Genomic DNA, 18,653 nt, shown 5'->3' on the forward strand with positions numbered 1-18,653 from the left:
TTCTTGAGGACAAGCCATGATATCCTTCTTAGGGTGTTGTAAAACACAAACTGAACAAACCCCAAGACTTAAAAACAACGTAGCTAAAGGTAAAAAAATATTTAAGTTGCATTACAAGAAAGGTGGTGGAACTGGCCTGGGCAATGACAGTGCAAGTTGTCACGTCAAGTTTTTACCTCCTTCTCATTATTTAAAAGATGATATTTCAATTTGCTGTGCTGCCAATTTAACCACATGGCACTTAAGTGCTGGGGATAAGGAACATTATACACATTAGGATTTATAAATCCTCTGAACTGTAGATTGTGACTCCAGAGACGTTTAAAAAAAAACCTCTGGCTAACTGTATTTAACTGGAACCTGAGAGTGCTTTTAAAGCTCATAAAACTTTCCTCATTTACTTTAAAAGATCCATTTCTGGTCTTCATAATCTGAAAAGAAAATATACAGATCTTTCTGGTCTCCTAAATTTTCTTTGGCATCTAGAAATACAATATTTGTAATATTATTTACAGCAGCTATGCAATGATAACCCATTTAAAGTGGCTCAGAGGTAGAAGGAATCAACACTAGCATCTCTCCAGCTGATCCACAAAACCAGAGTGCTGGGAAAAGGAGTTATTCCTCACAACCACAAGTGATGATTTTCTGCCTGAAAATTTGAGACTTGGGTAAAACTAACATATTTTATTCCTTTATGCAACCATTTTATAATTTTTCCTAAATATATTAGCACCCATGATTTTCTGGGCTAAGGTATCTGACTGAATGAAGAAAATGCATTAATTTCAGTCCATTTCAATACTGTGCTGTTCTGAAATAGCCTCGGGCAGAGCATGGTGCTGAATGAGAGAGAGGTCAGTGGAGAATTGCTCCCTTTTCACTTTGCTAATCACATCACTCTCATTTTGTCACAGTTTTTCTGATGTGACAGCTCAGGGCCAAAACAGCTCCAAGGAAAGCTGTGCTCTGCTAACACACCCAGAAAGGTGCAAACCAGTCGTGACAGTGGGAAACTGATTTGGTGTCCAAAAAGGATAAATGGATCACCCCCTTCCCTCCCTGCAGCTGTCTGTGACCCCAGGCTGGCCTGGCCTCTGCCAGATGTGTTCCAGTGGCACATCATGACTCTGTCCCCAGTAAGTCTTGGGAGACCCCCACAGGACTTGAAAATCCATCAAATTGCCAGTGATGGATTTATAACCACACTTATCAAGGCCTCTGAAAACAGACAGTGAAGGGGAGATAAGTGAGGCAATAAAGCAGCCCAGTATAACCAGTGGTTTTCCAGGCATGGGTGTGTTTGAGGGAGCACCACAATGAACAAACTTCTAACAAGTTCATTGCAATATTAGATACTGTCAAAGGCAATGCCCAAGAATCCTGAGAGGGTTAAAGGCACAGCAGGTATCATGTTGTGCTTTGATATCCTGCACTCTAATTAGAAGTGAGGGCAGAGGTGACTTTTCAAGAAACCACTCCCTTTCCAGATATGGGGCCGCAAAATCCAAGATGATTACAAGAACTGTCAGCCTTGAGATACTGCTGCAAAGGATAATAATCATACAGCTAATTAGGATAGTGCTGTTCAGGACAAGGGTATCAGAGCACTTTGCTACTTCCATTAACTTTCCACCACACCCCTGGAGGAGATCAATAATTCAGTATAACCAGATATGATAAGGAAAGGACATGGAGGTACTAGAGAATCCCAAAATCCTCTAGAATGATCCCGTAAAACACAGCTACACACTTATCCTGCAGCCTTATGCAGTTGGGAAGCCAAAGCTTACAGGTATGTCAAGGGATGCACATGAGTTACACAGGTTTTGGGGGGAAAAGGACCATACACAGGGTGTTATTGAGACAGGTAACAGGTCATGTCTTTCTTCACCACTTACTTCATCAACAAAGAACTGTGCAACGGTTTGATATTCCTCACTGCTTGTATTGCTAAAGCCTGGGGAGTACTCCATGTTTGTTATCCAAACTGTGCCACTAACATTCTTGAAGGCTGCAAGGTAAGAAAAAAAGACAATTTCTACATGTGTTTTATGGACAGGTATGTCACAATGTCCAGCATTCATGACCACACTAATCAACTCATAGCAGCAGAAGGCCAGCCCTCTGAAGTGTAGCCCAAACCCCAAAAGTCTAAAAATAAGTCATCCAGCATCTTAGTCTGCCCTGTCTGAGCCCCAGATGATTCTCAGGAAAGGCCTGTAGGTCTCATATCTGCCAGCTCTGCCTTGGATGCTGGGGGATGTCTGGAATATTGCTCTATTCAGGCACTGGAATTGCTCTCCCAGGCTCAGCTGGTTGTCCCACCAGTCCCTCCAAAGAGAAACCATTGCAGCACCAAATCCTCCCTGCAGCCTCAGAGGAAGGCTGGGCAGCTGTCTGAGCTTACACATCTACACTTCGGACAGCTGTGGTGGCATGAGATGAATCCCAGCAGGGTGTACACTTCCCCCTTAGCTCACATCTGCTGAATGACATTAAGGCAGACTCAAACATTTGAGTTTATTTCCTGATTTCTCTGTGTTTCCCTGTATCTCTGGGTTTGGCATTGTTATACAGACACTGAAGTGATCAGAGATGAGAGAATGGGCTTCTCAAGGCATGGCTTGTGCCCCTGGCATCCATTTAAGTGATGATTGCAATTATCCAATGCTGGGACCATTGCCAGCAAATTGCCTTTGCTCTTCCCCCAGCTCCTAACAAACCATCACTCCCAGCACAGCAAAACATAATGTTTCAATGGGTTATATAAATACAGGATAGTCTTCACTAAAAACTTCAAGAACTTCATCATCTGGCTAAGGATTCCACTTAAAATTCTAAATCAAATTACCAGTCTTTACTTTCTGGTGTAGAAACCTGCTTTCCTCTCTGCACACCCCAGACTGCACCTCCACAGGTTATCAGGCACCAGGTTCCAGCTCTGAGACCATCAGATGCCTAAATTCAGTTTTAATCTGCCATTTTAGCTTCTTTCTTTGAAACAGAAGGAATTATAAACTCTGTGTACCACTTTACATCCAAGTTGGGAAAATAATCACTTGAACTAAGACAGACACTGAAGGAAAAGAAATAGTAATCAGGTAAAGCTTTACACGGGAAAGGAGAAATGCCTGCTTGAAGCAGACCATTGGAGGAGGGTTCCTTTATCCCAGCATAATTCTGATCCCAAAGGAATCCTCACCACTGACAGTCAGATCAAAGGATTTTTTGATGGCTTTTTGCCATGGCTTGTCCTGTCATGTGAACACCGGTATTTAGGGGATAAAACACATTCAGTTGGCTCAGGTGAGAAGGGAAAAACTTCTGAACAATTCTCAAATAATAATAAAAAAGCCCCCTGCTATTTAAAAAGCCAGACTATGAGGAGTTGGCTGAGGTTGAGCCTCCAGGTCAGAGAGGATGCCACAAGGAGGAGCTGTATGAAACTTCACCAAACATGGGCTTCTGCCCTTTGAATTTCTTGCCCTGGGCTAGTGAGATGCCACTCTGGAGGCTCTTGCTCTCATTCCTTAGGCATAAGCCCTTCACAAGCTTCTTTCCAAGCAAAAGCACTTGCTGGAATATTTGATTCATCAAGAATATAAAACAAGTTTTTATAAATAAAATTTTTGTCTAGAATTCTTCAGTTTTTTTCCAGCTGGGAGCAGCCTTTATGGGGCTTTCTGTCAGTTAAAATCAGCTAATTTTATACTTGGAAAAGAAAAAAAATATCGGTTTTCATAAAAACAAAACAACAACAACAAAACAAACAAACAAACAAACAAAAAACCAAAAAAACATCTTTTTTAGGAGGAGAGAAGACAGCAGTTGAACAGGGCATTGGTACAGCTGCCCAAACCAGGCAGGAAGGGACATGTGGTGAGCAGAGCTGGGGGGACAAGAGAGGCAGAAGAAGCAGCAGAATTAGCCTTACATGACCGAAAAAGGCATTTTCCAGAGAGAAAGGAATGAAGGAGCAACAAAAGTGGGGTTGGGTGAGTGGAGACCACCAGGAACATGAGATCACAGGAGAGGGGGAGATAAAAGAGCAGAGGGAAGTGTGACTTGGGATCAGAGAGATGTGGAAGGCATGAGAGACAGAATAAAGACAAGCAGAGGCAAAACTGAAATAGCCAAACTGAATAGTGGCACACTACAGAAAAAAAACCAAAACATTTAGTGATGGGCAGAGACAGCAGCATTCCTATCCCAAACAAAACTGTAATTTTAAGACCAATCTGACTCTCTGAAATAAGATTCAGCTCCAATCAACAGAAAAATCCCCTAATTAGCTGCAACACATCTGCCCAAACACAAACAGATTAAATCTTTGCCAGCCTTGTTGCTCTCAATTACAGCCCCTGAAGCAGTGTCTCCCAGGTTTCCAGGCAGCTCCTGCCTCACAGGGGATTTGTGGAGGACTCTGACTAATCATGCTCTGCTGAGAGGAATGGGAAGGCAGGCCCTTTTCCTCCCTAAATTAACTCCACAGACAGCTGCTGCCGCCCTGTCCTTGTGCCAGAGGCTGCAGGAAAAACCAGGATGTGTGGCAAAAAGACAAAAAGCAAATGTTGCCGTGAGCCACACTCAGTGCACTCTTTTATGTGCTTCCTCCTCCTGGAGCTGAAGAAATGTAACATCAATAAAAGCAACTGCTAAATTGCCAGGAAGAAGAATCGCTTTCACAAGCTGATTTAGCAAAGAGAAAGTGCCAATTGCCGCAGAAAATATTATTGATGTAGAAAAAAAGTGCAGGCACCAGGAAAATCATTCTGGCATTGAAAAAATGTTGCAGTTATGTTGAGATGGACATGGCTGGCATTCCCACCAATCCTTTATTTGGAAAGCTTTACATTGGAAATCCTTTACATGGAAAGCTTCTTCTCTTACTTAACTTCTTTCACTCTCACTCCTTCTTTCATAGACCTCTCTCAGGTAACTCTGACTCCTTTTCTTATAGACAGCTTCACACAGTACTGATGCTTTCTTTCATTCTGCCAGACTGGCTAAACTCAAGCTGTCCCTTTCCCAGCCACCTCACCCTGACTGTCCCTCACACATCTTCTTACCTTATCTGTCCCTTGCACAACAGCACAGCCAGCAGACTCTGAATCTCAAGCTCAAGCTGCAAGAGCCTGTAACTAGCAGGCAGCTAAGCCACTCTTTTATATCCCCCAAACTCACTGGGCAGATACAGATGCCATTGGGGAAGATTGCCTCCTGCACTATCCTTTCAGCCTAGCTCTCCACAAAAAAATAGTTTTAGATGCCTTTTTCCAAACTCTGAGTAAGGCTTTGCCTCTCTCCCAGGTGAATTCCCACATGTGCAGATCCCATGGGATGGGTACTCACCGTGGTCCAGGCTGGGGGCTGCAGAGGTGCCTGGCAGAGCTGGTGACCCCAAGGCTCCAGCGTGTCCCTCAAACCAAGAGTTGCTGTCCCTTCCCACCTCTCCATCTGCTCCCAGAGTGGCAGGAATGTCAGCCTTCCCTGTGGCCAGCACAGCTGTGTCAGGGCCACCTCGAGAGCTGGCTTGGGGCACAGCAGCAGCTGTGTGAGTCCTGGTGGCAGCTGGGGCTGTTTGATTTGGGAACAGCCAAGCTGAGCTGAGCTGCTCTTGCCTGGCTGTGCCCAGGGGTGCATTTGGGAGAGCAGCCTTGGCCGCCGAGCTTTGCTGCCATGGACTTGTGGCCTCTGTGCCCATGGCCAGTGCCCTGCTGGGAGTGACCCCCATGGCCATGGGGCTGCTGTTCCTGCTGAAACCCATCTGTGGGGCCAGATCTTTTTCCCAGGGGGTCGGAGGAGCACTGGTGGGACTGTGAGATGCTTGTTCGTCACCCAGGGCAAGCGCAGCAGGGAGCAGTGTGACAGGGCTTGGCCTGGGGCCTGCAGCGGCCATGGCCTGGGTGGTGGCAGTGGCAGCAGGGCCTGCAGGCCTTCCTTCTTCCAGAGCAAAGTCTGTGCTGATTCTTATTTCAGGAGCCATGGTTTCAGTGAGAGGATCCGCAACCTCACCTGCAATACAGCAAACACACCCTGAAACGGGGCCTGAAACTGCATGAGGAGGCACCAGGGCCTGGCCTGAAAATGGCAGCGAGGCCACTCAACCACCCACAACAGCATCACAAAAAAGTTCATGAACGTGGAGCACAACACGTGATTTTTATGGGGTCGGATCTGGTTTGTGCCAACACAAAGAAGCAGATTTGTTTCCTGAGTCTCCTGCTCTGGTTGGCAAGGCTGTTGATCAATTCGGTGGGAGGAAATTAGCCAAAGACATAGCAAAAGAGGGAAAAGTACTCCTTGCAGTTATCAGGTTAATCAAGGATCTCAAAGACATTTCACCTGAATATATTTATTTTTTATAAATATATATTTATATATGCTTGTATAATATATTATATATATGTATGTATTTATATAATTTATAAATAATAACTTATATAATCGATGAATAATAGTAATATTTTATGTAATATATTAATATAAATTATAGATGTATATATGTTTATACATTATATATATATATATATATATATATATATATATATATATATCTAGAGACAGGTCATATTTGCCCCTTCAGCCACAGACTGCAAAGGTGCAATTATACGAACAGATGCTACAAAAGCAGATGTAACAGATGTAAAACCTCACAACTTATTCCAATGTTTCATGACAAAAATAAAAACATAAAACAAACTACATGCTAGCCTTTTTCTCACCCTCACAGTTTCTTCCAGGTCGAGATGGATTGGTATCCATGGTTGTCTTGCACCTGCACATGTAGGAGCCCATCAAATTGATACACTCTGCAAACACAGAGCAGTCATTTTCAGCTTGGGAAGCACATTCATCCCAGTCTGTAGGACCAAAACAAGAACAAGGGTCAGAGAGCCTCCCTGGTGGCTGCATTAAGATAGAAGTAATCATTAAGTAGTCCTTTTTAAATTTACTTATGTGGTCTTACTTTTTCACCATTTACCTGTCAGCCAAGTTCTGAGTGATGCAGAACACTGTTTTGTTATTCTCTTGTTCTTCTACTCTGAAAAGTATTTTCTCTGAGTAAAGACTTTTTCAATAATTGTTTTTAGAGGTAAACACATTTAAAGTGAAAAACTGCTGTAAGTTTGTACTACAATTATATCAAAATCACTCACTATACCAAGTTCTGTGTATAGCACCTCCAGATATATCAGGAAATTAATAGATCTGTTACCAATAGCTACCAGTAGATACAGCATTAAATGGAGACTTAATCCAAATAATCTTCTACTTCAAATAAAAAGTAAATGCTATTAACTCCCAGGAGAAGCACTATTCTGTTCTTAACAGAGGAAGTGCTAAGGGCAAAATCTCTTTTTATACAGTTTTTCTCCTTAAAAGTAATGCTGTAAAACTGTGACCCTCTTTCTGGTAGTGTCAGAAAAGACATCCTGATTCATCAATGCATGAAGAGGCTCTAAGGGTTTTCCTTCTGTCTGATTTCAGCTGCTCTGAATCAGTTAGAGACACCTTTTCATGCAGTTATAGACCTATTTTATTGCTGAGTGTCTTCTCTTTTGAGGCATTTGTATCTGGAGTCTTGTGTTGCCATTCACACCCTGTTCCAGCAAATCTGCAAGGGCTGAGTTAGACAGCCCTTTGGACAGGAATAATTCCAGTGAATCCCAGGTGAGCCCTCCCTGTGTGACTGCCTCATGCACTTACCTTTGCTGCCTCAGGGCCCTGAGAGAGGGAGAGCAGCAAATGAGGCTGAAAACTGTGTCCTGTGACAAATAATTCTGATCAGAGGCTGGAAAATTGTTTTGAATAACAAATTAACCTAAATGCTTGTTCTGCAAACCTGCAGATTAATGATGGTGATTATTTCTCTGAAACAAAAGAATGCCCCATACATATATGCACTCATCTTTCTGCTTGCTTTTCCTTCCTTCTAGCTAATATTTCAATTCTTTTTACTTTTTTTGTCATTGGGTAATCGCTGTATCCATGATAGTCTCCATTAGACAGTTTCATGTGCCTGTGGCCAGCCTATTATGTTCCAGCCTAAGCCACTTAGAGGGAATGCAGAAATGTCCAGGATTGACTGAACACCAGAGATGAAATCTTGTTAATTCCTAACTGAGCTATGAAATAATTGTGACCCTTGGTGGCTTCCAACACCATCTGAGAGATGCTAATTGCCAAATCACTTACATTCGCTGCCTCCATTGTCTCTGAAGGTTTCCTTTCTCCTCACTTAGCATGGCTTTTTAAGCAAATTCCTTCACCTCTGATGGTCACATTCAATCATGCATCATGTCAAAACACTGTCACTGGCTGGTGCATCACTTATGCACATACACACACACACTGCACTTTTTTCCTCTAAACCATCACATCTCAGCCAAAGTCTGCTCTGAGCTCTCTTTCTGCACTCTTGGCACCTGTCTGGCCCTTCATATTTGGCACTTCCCTACACACGTCTCAATCAACAGTCCTAGTCCAAAAATTATTAAAAAGCCACCTTTGTGTTCATTCTGATTACCTATTATACACCTGTGAGGGGTACATGCAAAGAGTCAAAATCTGAAATTCCTTGCCAAATGATGTTGCAGATGCTAAAGGGTTATCTGATTTGATGGGGGAGATTCACAGGGGATAAACAAACCCTAAGAAATCCCTCTGGATTCAGGGAGTCCTGGAGCTGAATACAGTTGTTGGCTAAGAGATTATTAGTGGAAGGTGATGCCTTCTCCAGGAATTGGCTCCTGGCTGGTACTGTGGCAGTGACATTGTGCTAGAAGCATCTTGGGCCTGACTCAGCACACATCCTTCTCTTCTTCTCTTCTCTTCTCTTCTCTTCTCTTCTCTTCTCTTCTCTTCTCTTCTCTTCTCTTCTCTTCTCTTCTCTTCTCTTCTCTTCTCATGCCCTACATAACAGATTTTATTGTCTCTATTCATCACAGCAATAAACTCAATAATTTATGGATCTTCAAAGAGATCTGGTCCACTCCCTTCAGATGTGCTGTCCCTTCTGACTTGTCATCCCTGCTTTTCACAGTTGAATGGACTGTCACTAAACCAAGGACAAAGCCTGGTGGTGGCCAGCCTGCAGGGAGGATCCAGGGGACAGGACCTGGGTGGGCTTATTGTCAAAAGTCATGTCCTGGGGCTCTCTGGAGTCAGGAAGTAAAATATCCCATTATACAAATCCTTCCTTCACATGTTTCACTCCTTATTTTCCACTTAGGAAACTCATGTTGAAGAAACTCTTCTTTGGGTAGAGCTGAGAAATAAACCCCTTTTCTCAGCCCCTAAGGAGGAGTGGGGTGTTGTGCCTCTGGATAAATGTGGTGCTAGTGGAAGACACATGGTTTTCTGCAGCTAGAGTGACAGTCCAGAGCTATTGCCTTCTTCTTCCTCAGCCTTTTAGTCCCAGGATCAATAACATTTACAAAGTATTTTGGCACACATCAGCATCTTGCAATTCAGTCTCAGCTGCCACTGTGATATTTGTCTCCTGTATTTTTCCTGTCCTGTTCTCCTTAACCTCCATATGCTCTGCAACTCCAAATGGAGTTTTTCCTGCTCAGAAAGGCTCAATACCCCAAGAGAGAAGAATAACCCATTCTGTTGACTTTGGCAACTTTATGAACTCTGCTGTCTCTGCCAGCTGGGAAACCTGAGGACAGAACTCAGTCCTTTGAAGATAAAATTGGTGATTACTGAAGATCAAACAAAGGCCTGCTTTAACATCAATTCCATGGGTGTTTCTTGAGTCCTATTCACAATAAGGACATTTGAGAAATCCTCTGGCTGAGTTTCTAGAGAGAAGATGTTAGATTTCTTAAACCTTGGCCCAAATAGAGTCCCCTAGTCTTGGAGCACAAAACTATCTAGAGAGTCTGTGTATCTAAAGGCTACAGATATTCCACAGTAATCCTGTCTGCCATTCAGCTCAAGAAAGACATGGCAAACTTCCAGCTGGGGACAGAGAAGAGTGGGAGGAAAATGAATAGGGAAACCAAGGGCTCCACTTGGGTTAAACACAGTGAGGAGAAGCAGTGCCTGCAGGTACCTGGGGACAGCCAGTGCTCCTTTGTCTGACCCTTCTGGGCTTATGGGTAAAACCCCTGGAAGAATTCTCACATCATGGTTTCTCTTCAACAAACCATGTCTTTGTTTCCCTATTTTGTGAAGAATATTGTTGATAATGCAGGTGATCAAAACACAAACACTGCTTTCTTTGAAAAAATAATAACAAAAATTACCTTCTACTGCAGTGTTTTGCTGATCCACCACAAGCACAGAGCCATTGTGCAGGTGGGAAAGCACTGGGGCAAATGTGGAGGCATCCACTGGAAACTCGGGATCCTGCACAGTGATTCTGAGCCTCACAATGATGCTTCCTGCTGCCAGGGATTCAATCTGCACTTTCAGCTTCCCAGATTTGTACAAGGCAGAAATGTTGGGTGGAAATGAATTTTCAAGCTGAGCAAAGGGAGAGAAGCATTGACAATTAGGGAGCCAACAGGTACCTCTTTAAATATATAAACACAACATAGAAGATGTTGTAAAAAGAAAAGTTCCAAAGTGTTTCAGAAATCTTATTTTTCAGAGATTATTGTGGCACAAAGTAATGTGAGTATCTTTGGTGCAGCCCTGCTGAGGACTTGGGGGTGCTGGTGGATGAGAGGCTGGACACACCCTGGCTGTGTGCACTAGGACCCAGAAACTCTCTGTGTGCTGGGCTTCACCAAAATCAGTTTGGGCAACAGGAGAGGGGGGAATTCTGCCCCTTCAGGTGAGACCCCACCTGCAGAGCTGCCTCCAGCCCTGGGGCCCAGCACAGAAAGGTTGTGGAGCTGCTGGAGCCAGTCCAGAGGAGGCAAGATCAGAGCAGCTCTGCTGTCAGGAAAGGCTGAGAGAATTGGGATTATTCAGCCTGGAAAGCAGAAGGCTCTGGGAAGACTTAATTGTGAAATTCTAGTACCTGAAGGGAACTTACTGGAAAGATGAGGCAAGACTATTTACAAGGGCCTGGACGGACAGGACAAGGGAGAATAACTTCAAACTGACAGAAAGTAGGGTTAGATTAGATATTAGAAAAAACTTCTTTACTGTGAGGGTGGTGAAGCCCTGGCACAGGTTGCCCAGACAAGCTGTGAATGCCCCATCCCTGGAAGTGTCCAAGGCCAGGTTGGACATGGCTCTGAGCAAGTTGGTCTGGTGGAAGGTGTCCCTGCCCATGGCAGGGGTTTGGAATGGGATGATATTCAAGGCCTCTTCCACCCAAACCATTCTGTGATTATGTAATTCTATGATACCTTTGAAAACTGTATCCATCTGACCATGGGTCTTACAAACCAAGTTCCAAATTTTGGCTCAAGGGACCAGAATTGCTCCTGGCCCTGTTTGCTTGCAGCAGAGCTGAACTGTCCTGGTAAGTGCATGCAGCAGACCCTTGATGTTATCTCTGTATGTCACCTATGCATTTTGTTTCATTTATAAGTGTGGGCATGGTTTTAATTCCCAGGGAGCATTTGAAACTCGCCAGTTCAAGTTCAGCCTGCAGCTGAGTCAAATAACAAAGAAAGCTCAGGATGAGAGACAAGAAAAATGGGGGTGGATAGCTTCAAAAAACGTGTTTGAGACAGCCAAGCTTCAAGGCAGTATCACAACTACATCATGGTTCATTACCAAACCAGTGAGCAGTGACTTCAGCTGAACAAATGGCATTACTCTGAACGTTGAAGCTGGCACACTGCTGTCAGTATTTGAGCTGTGCAGGAGCTGGCAGTTCTACCTTACATGTCTAGCTCCTTGCTTGAGCCTTTTGCTCCTGCATCCACCTCAAAGCTGCCTTTGAGCACGAATGGCAGGGCCATAAATCAGCACAGCTTTGTTCCCATTCAGACAGAGCTTGCTCGAAAAGATTCCTACAAACTGTTTAGCTGGTCTAAGCTCACATCAGGGTAGAGAGGCAAGAAAATGAGGAGAGAAGAAATGAGAGGGGGATGTTGTGTTCACAAACACCGAAGGAAGCAGAAGCAAGATGGGCAATGCTCCTTTTTCTTCCCAACCCGATGAAGCCAATCAGGTCTGCATCAATCTCAGAGAAGATTCACTCAAAAAATCTTCCTACGCAACAAAAGTGAACAATTTGCAACTGTGCGAGATAAAACCATGTGAGGACGTTCAGCTAGCAATTTCTGTTGGGCAAATTCCTCTTCTCTGCTGCCCTTGAACTATTGCTCCATTATAGTTTTGGGGGTTTCTCTTGCATTTAAATTCACACATGATTATGAGTCACCCTTTGTTTTGGGGAAGCCTTGTTTTGAAGATCCCAATTCCTCTCTATGGGCCCTGTTCTGTGCAGCAAAGCTGCAGGAGATTGCTCCACCTGAAACCTCCCCCTTTTTTTTTGGAAGCTGAGAGCTGGCACCAGACTTTGTGACTCAAGTTTTGTTTCTGGCTGATTTCACCTGACTGTGAACAGTGGCCACGTGTGCAGGCAAGGAATGGGGCTGAAGAAGAAAGCCTGATCCAGCTACTTTTCCTGAAAGAAGAAAGAGCTTTGAGAGGAGTAAGACATTTATTGAGCAGACTGTGCTGAAATGAATGCCAGGAACGCCATTTCAATAATCCATTTAAAAGCCTCAAGTTAATTTACTGTGAGTTTATTGCCAAATTAAAGATCCAAGGGAAGGAGCCCCTGTTGCATGCCTGCATTTTTAATTCCTTCACTCTTCTGTAGGGGAAAATTCTCACTGGCTTCATTGCTAACAAGGCCAAGGACTTGATCTGTCTAGGCAGTTGAATTTTGTTGTTATTATAAAGAAAGGTCACAGGAAATAGTATGCTGATTTTGAAGGAATATTTCATCCACGCCTAAAATCCTCTATTAGATTAAATAAATTTTACATTGAAAAAAATATATATAAATTAGCCAGAAATAGAATCATTTTACCTCTGTAAGCAACAGTCTTGAAAATTCCTCATATGCTGAGCTGCTGGAATTATGGAAATCATCAGTGAAGTTGTAGTTGAGAATCCTCATAGTAACATCAAATATCTTGGCCTCTGTAGGACACAACATTAAAACACACTGACAAAGTAGGAAAAGATTCAGTTAAAACTGATGTACCTGGACCAAAATCTCAGGTGATGGAAGAAAGTAGGAAAAGATTGAGAGAGACTGGTATTAAATAAAAAAAAATAAAGCAAATAGGCTCTTACAAGCTTCTGATACATTGAGAAAATGCACTTATATCAGGTCTAAAGATATATTTTGGTGCCTAATTGCAACTGCATGAGAACTGGGTGTACACATACTTTATGTGTGGGTTTACACATACCTAGGCCTGGCCCTACATAACTCCTGCCTTGAAGTTACACCCAGGGTTGGATTGTCTGTGGGTTCATCTCTGGCCCAGCAGTCACAGTTTTTATTCCTTTATTTTCCTGATCTTGGTTGAGGGAATAGTAAATATATTCTTAAACTGAAAATACAGCAAAAAGCTGTGCATGTGTGTGTGGTGAGCCCTGACAGATATTGTACAGAGCACAGGAGCCAAAACCAAGAGCCAAAGAATCTCTAACTGCTTTATCCTGTATAAACACTCTGAGGCTGTTACTCCTTGGACTGATCCTTGGAAAACTTTTCTTTTTCTCAAGGGCTCCAACTTCATACTCTGAAGTTCAGCCCTCTGTTTTCATAACCACTAGACCTCCTACTTTCCCTCCACAAAGGGAGTAATTTCCTTCTGACCCAAACTGGAGTCATCCCTCATCTCATCAAATGGAAGGCTCTTAGGGATAAACATGAACAGCAGCATTCCCACTGTGGTCAGTAATAAATAGTTCACTGCCTGCTCTTTGAAAAAGGGGGAGAGATTTATTCCTTTATTTGCATGGAGGCTTAGGAAATAATTTTAAGACTAGAGAAAAAGCAAATTTATGTTTGATCAACACACTAGGGCCTCAGGAAGCTCCCACCACCAGTTAATTGAACAGAACTGGGCAGGTAGTGTGCAGCTTAATTACTCAGTCCTTGTAATTCCCTTTAATCCTTTTTTCAGCAGAATCTGCCCTTCCTCTGGGCACTCTTGTTAGCTCAGCTGAGCCCTTGACAAACCAGTTGCCTGCATTTCCCACTGGCCACAGCCATCAACCAGGAAAAAAACGAGGCCTGCTGGGAGATGAGTGGCAGCAGAAAGCAGTGCCAGGCACCAAAGAAATAAATTTTTAAAGAAGAATTACAGCTTAGCCTGATATCTGTAATAGTCTAATCAGCTCCAGCACTGCTTTATCAGCTAAGGCCAAAGCTCTGCTGCCTGATATTCTGGGTTGGATAAATGCTGGAGTAGATGAGATAAAAAATGCTGAAGAAGGTGGGAAATGTTCAGCGGGGACCAAAGGATCATTGCTGAACTGCAAGTGACTGAGGATGGAAGGAGGAGAAGGTAGGATATAGAGATATACTATCAAAGTGTTTCTTTACCTGTTTTAACATTTTGACTGGAGATAATAGTTTTTCCACAAGTTTCATAGCTGATCTCTACTGAATACATCACTCCTGCTTCCAGGTGAGACACATCCATTTGCATTTCCTCTGTCTTCAGGTCTTGCACAGTTTCATTGCCCTTGTACACCCGGACTTGGAAAGTGTGGTTCAGAGTGGAACTGACAAGCCAGGACATTTCAAAGCTGCTGCTGGTGACGCTGAGGATTCGATGGTTTGTAATTGCAGAGGGATCTGTTGCAGTCCCAGGAAGAGTTGGCACAGAAAAAGCAACATTTCACTTTTAAAGCCTTGTGCTGTTCTAAATCCACTATGGACAAGCACTTTGACAGCCAATAGGGTAAGGTTCTCTTTACATCAGGACAGAATCTGCCCCTCTCACATTAGCATATCCCCTCATCCATGAACCATCCCACTGGATGACTGATTTAGTGTTTAACTGTTTTTACTTCCTTTTACTATATGCATTTCTGTTGAATAATAGAATCAAAGAATAGTTTGGGCTGGAAAGAACCTTAAAGATCATCCAGTTCCACTCCCTACCATGGGCAGGGACACCTTCCACTAGACCAGGCTGCTCAGAGCCCTGTCCAGCCTGGCCCTGAACACTTCCAGGGATGAGGCAGCCACAATTCCTCTGGACAACCTCATCTCCTCCAAAGCTCCAGCCACATAAATAATCAGCCAGTGAGCTACAGGTGCAAGCAACAGGAATAGGTTTAGAAGAGTGATTCTGGGTACTCTGCATGTGTTGACACCTGCTTTGCCTCCTGTCACTTTAATCATCCAAAAGCACCCCTTCAGGCAAAGGTTGCCTGGATTTATCCTGGAAAATCCCCCCAGAGCCCAGCTAACAGAAGCTGGGGGAGAGTGGCATGCAGCACCTCACCTGTTATTCCACTCTAGTCCAGTGCAATCACTGTCATGTCAATGGGAAAAGACAGGGCCCTTCAGGGATGATTCCCCTCCTGGGAGGAGGAGGATGAGTTGTCCTGCAGCAGAGCCAGTCTGTCTGGCTCAAGAGAGACAGCCCAGACAAGATACCCCTGCTGGAGAGAGCTGGGGCCAGGGGAGATGAGCATCACACTCCATGCTAGCCCAGAGACCATGGCATGCTGCTGCCACAGTCTTCCATGCTAATGGTTAGACTAAGGAAAAAAAGGTTGTTTTCATGAATTGCTTTAATAGAACTCAATTGTTTCCAGCACTCTGAGCCAGGTGGCTGCCAAACACCTCCAAAGCCACTCCCCTCTGCACTAGAGGGGCCTCAGTTTAATTCCTCTGGCTTCAGCTTTGATCAAGTTGTGGATGAAGATCAAGAATATCTTGCCTGTCTCTCTGAACTCTCAAAGAAAAACTTAAATCTATTTCCTCCCACAGAAGAACAGGGTGTTGTTAAAAGGATTGTAATAACTCTTGCCTGAAAGGGCTGGATCACCCATATAAACACAAATTTACTGAGGTTTGTTCCTATCAAAAATCAAGAAAACTTTTATTAAAATCCAAGGTTACTTACAGCACCCAGCATCTCTAGATTGGTTGGTTATGGACAAGAGACTTGATTTCCTTATAGGAGGAGAGCTACTGCCAGTGTTAACAGCATTTATTGAACTTGGAGTGGATGCTACAATACCTAGGGGAAAATCACATTATCAAATAATTAGAGTATTTCTAAGAAAGCAGATCCAAAATAATACCATTCATGTTTTCCACATGAAAAGCAGCAACAAAAGTAGTGTAAATGGAAAATAAAAGTATTATCATATCACAAAAGCATAAAGTAATATGTTATCCTAATTTTTGAGATTAAGGGATTGTAAAATTGTTTTCTAACTAAAGCATCAAATCTGCAAGCAGTTTTTCATCTCATTATCTTAAAGCCTATTAGCAGGCCCATTGATGTCTGTGGGCTGTAAGTATATTTTGCTGAACTGGTAACACAAGGAATTATTTCAGCCAGTGCCAAACTGTGCTTGCAGCAGAGAGTTCAGCAGCAGTGCAGCAGCTCAGGGTGGGATCCTGTAACCACTGAGTCCGGGCTGCAGTCAAAACAGGAAAAAATAAAATTGTAGAAATAATGCCATTAATTGTTTCTCAAGAGAATGGGGAGGTGCACTGACAACAAGTGACTTGCTCTGAGAAGCAGTAGGGTCTGAAGTTTTAGGTTTTGGCAGGTGAGTAAGGACAACCGAGGGTGAAAAAGAGGAAACAGCAAGAGACTGTGAAATAAATATTCTGCATTTCCATCAGAAATAGGTAACAGTTTTATATGGCATTTTCTCCCAACAGGAGGAGAAGTGGCACTCGTGCTTCAGAAATTCCTGCAGGTGACTCCTGCAAAAGAGCACAAAGTCCTGCAGGAACATCCTCAGCACTTCCCAAGGTGAGACCTGCATTTCTTACCTTCCTTCCTTGGGCTCAGCCAGTGAGGGATGGCAGTGGCATGTTCATGCTGAGGGTGGCAGCTGTAATAACCCTCCAGGTTTACACAGCTGCTTTTCTCAGGGCAAGCATTGAATTCAGCATAGGAGCATTCATTGACATCTAGGAAAAACAACACACCTTGCACAGATACTGGGAGCAGCATCAAGATTGATCTGCACTGTGTGTAGGCCAGGCTCTGGATCTGATAAATTCAGTGTAAACCTGCAGTAATGCTGTTAAAGCCATTCTGGATGTTATCATCTGTTGGAATCCTAAAAACTGAGAATTTTAAACTTTCTGTGCTGACAGGCACTGACCACCAAGAAAACACTACTTTTGACCTGAAGCTGTAGAGAAGACTTCCAAAATTAAATGATAGAACCAGGATTATAGGTGTGTAGTTTCAATAAAAGTATGTAATATGACATGGTGAAAAGCTTAGATTTTAAGGTTTTAGAATATAGTAATATATATAAAGCAAAATGGAAGTTTTAGGGCGAAGATTTGTCTTTCTTCATCTTCTTCAGAGGTTTGAGTGATCTTGTTTAATTGAATAGAAAAAGTCTGCATTGTGGGCCACAAGTAATTAGTTATTAGGTTAAAAGCAAAAATAATTTAGGTGTCATTTCTTAATTAGACAACTGGCCCTTAAAAAACCTTGTAGAAAGAAAGCTACATCTCCATTTTTAACTTGTTAGCTTGGAGTTCAGTAGAACTCACAGTTTGTGAGACTGTAATATAAATAAGAATTAATAAACATCTAAGTAAAAAAAAAAAAGTTGTCTTGTACATTTAATCCCAACTCTAACAAAACGAAAAATAAATAAAACACAATAATCACCCTATCACTTTTTACCCCAATTCTTTGGATTTAGGGGACAGTTAGGGGCAGCTCCAGCTTACACTTGTAGGATGCCATCCAAACCTGAGATGTCAGCACAGGAGGAAGGAGGACTACCCAGTGATTTCACTGAAAGCTGGGCTGAGTAAACACAGAATAAGGAAAATGGTGCTTATGATTCATTTCTGCATAACTGCAGAGCAATAAGTAGACTGACATATTTTAAATTAATATATTAAAATGTTTATGTAACATTAAGAAAGTATATAGTAATATGCTATAGTAATTAACAGACTATAAATATGACTTGTTTCATACAGCCTACTGGAAGTAACATGGCAACAGAATATATTGCTTCCCAATAAAACAGGTTTTTTTAACAGTCTGTTTAATACAACTAATGATTGTGCTACAAATATGCACATATTTGCTTTTTCATTTGAAAAATATGTTATTGGGAGAAAACAAATTTTAGGGTTCAGAAGCATTCCCTTCCAAACTATTCACTCCAAAATAATCATTAACTCTCCATCCTCTAACAGAAAGGTCAGAGCCTTGTGTTTGCAAAGTTTGCAAGATCCTCTGTGCTATGTTTGAAAGCAAATTAATGGTTATATAAATGAGATCCCAAATGAAGAGAGGCCCCCTAAAATGAGGATTACAACCTTGCACTTGTGTGTCAATCACTTCATACACGTGCTTCACCATGGCCTCCAGGGAGGAGGAAACCTCTGCCAGGGCAGCTGGGTGGTGCATTCCAAGGAGAACCTGGGAGGCCACTGTCCCTGTGTAGATGTCCCCACGGGTACTCTGGATGTGATGCACAGAGACATTCAGGGGCTGCAATGCACCAGTGATCTGGAAAACAGGGCAGCA

General features: G+C 42.9%; 1 protein-coding gene across 1 annotated transcript in view; it reads right to left on the minus strand.

The window, feature by feature from the left end:
* Nucleotides 1–18,653, minus strand: part of UMODL1 (uromodulin like 1) — a 45,240-nt gene that overhangs the window by 18,110 nt on the left and 8,477 nt on the right. The window contains 9 exon segments of the mRNA XM_088159359.1: nt 1,902–2,014; nt 5,356–6,018; nt 6,729–6,866; nt 10,260–10,479; nt 12,959–13,071; nt 14,492–14,746; nt 16,029–16,145; nt 16,916–17,056; nt 18,251–18,635. Of these exon segments, the coding sequence (XP_088015485.1) occupies nt 1,902–2,014; nt 5,356–6,018; nt 6,729–6,866; nt 10,260–10,479; nt 12,959–13,071; nt 14,492–14,746; nt 16,029–16,145; nt 16,916–17,056; nt 18,251–18,635 (2,145 nt within the window).

The sequence above is a fragment of the Sturnus vulgaris genome, chromosome 2, assembly GCF_052056855.1.
Source record: "Sturnus vulgaris isolate bStuVul1 chromosome 2, bStuVul1.hap1, whole genome shotgun sequence".
Taxonomy (NCBI): Eukaryota; Metazoa; Chordata; class Aves; order Passeriformes; family Sturnidae; genus Sturnus; species Sturnus vulgaris.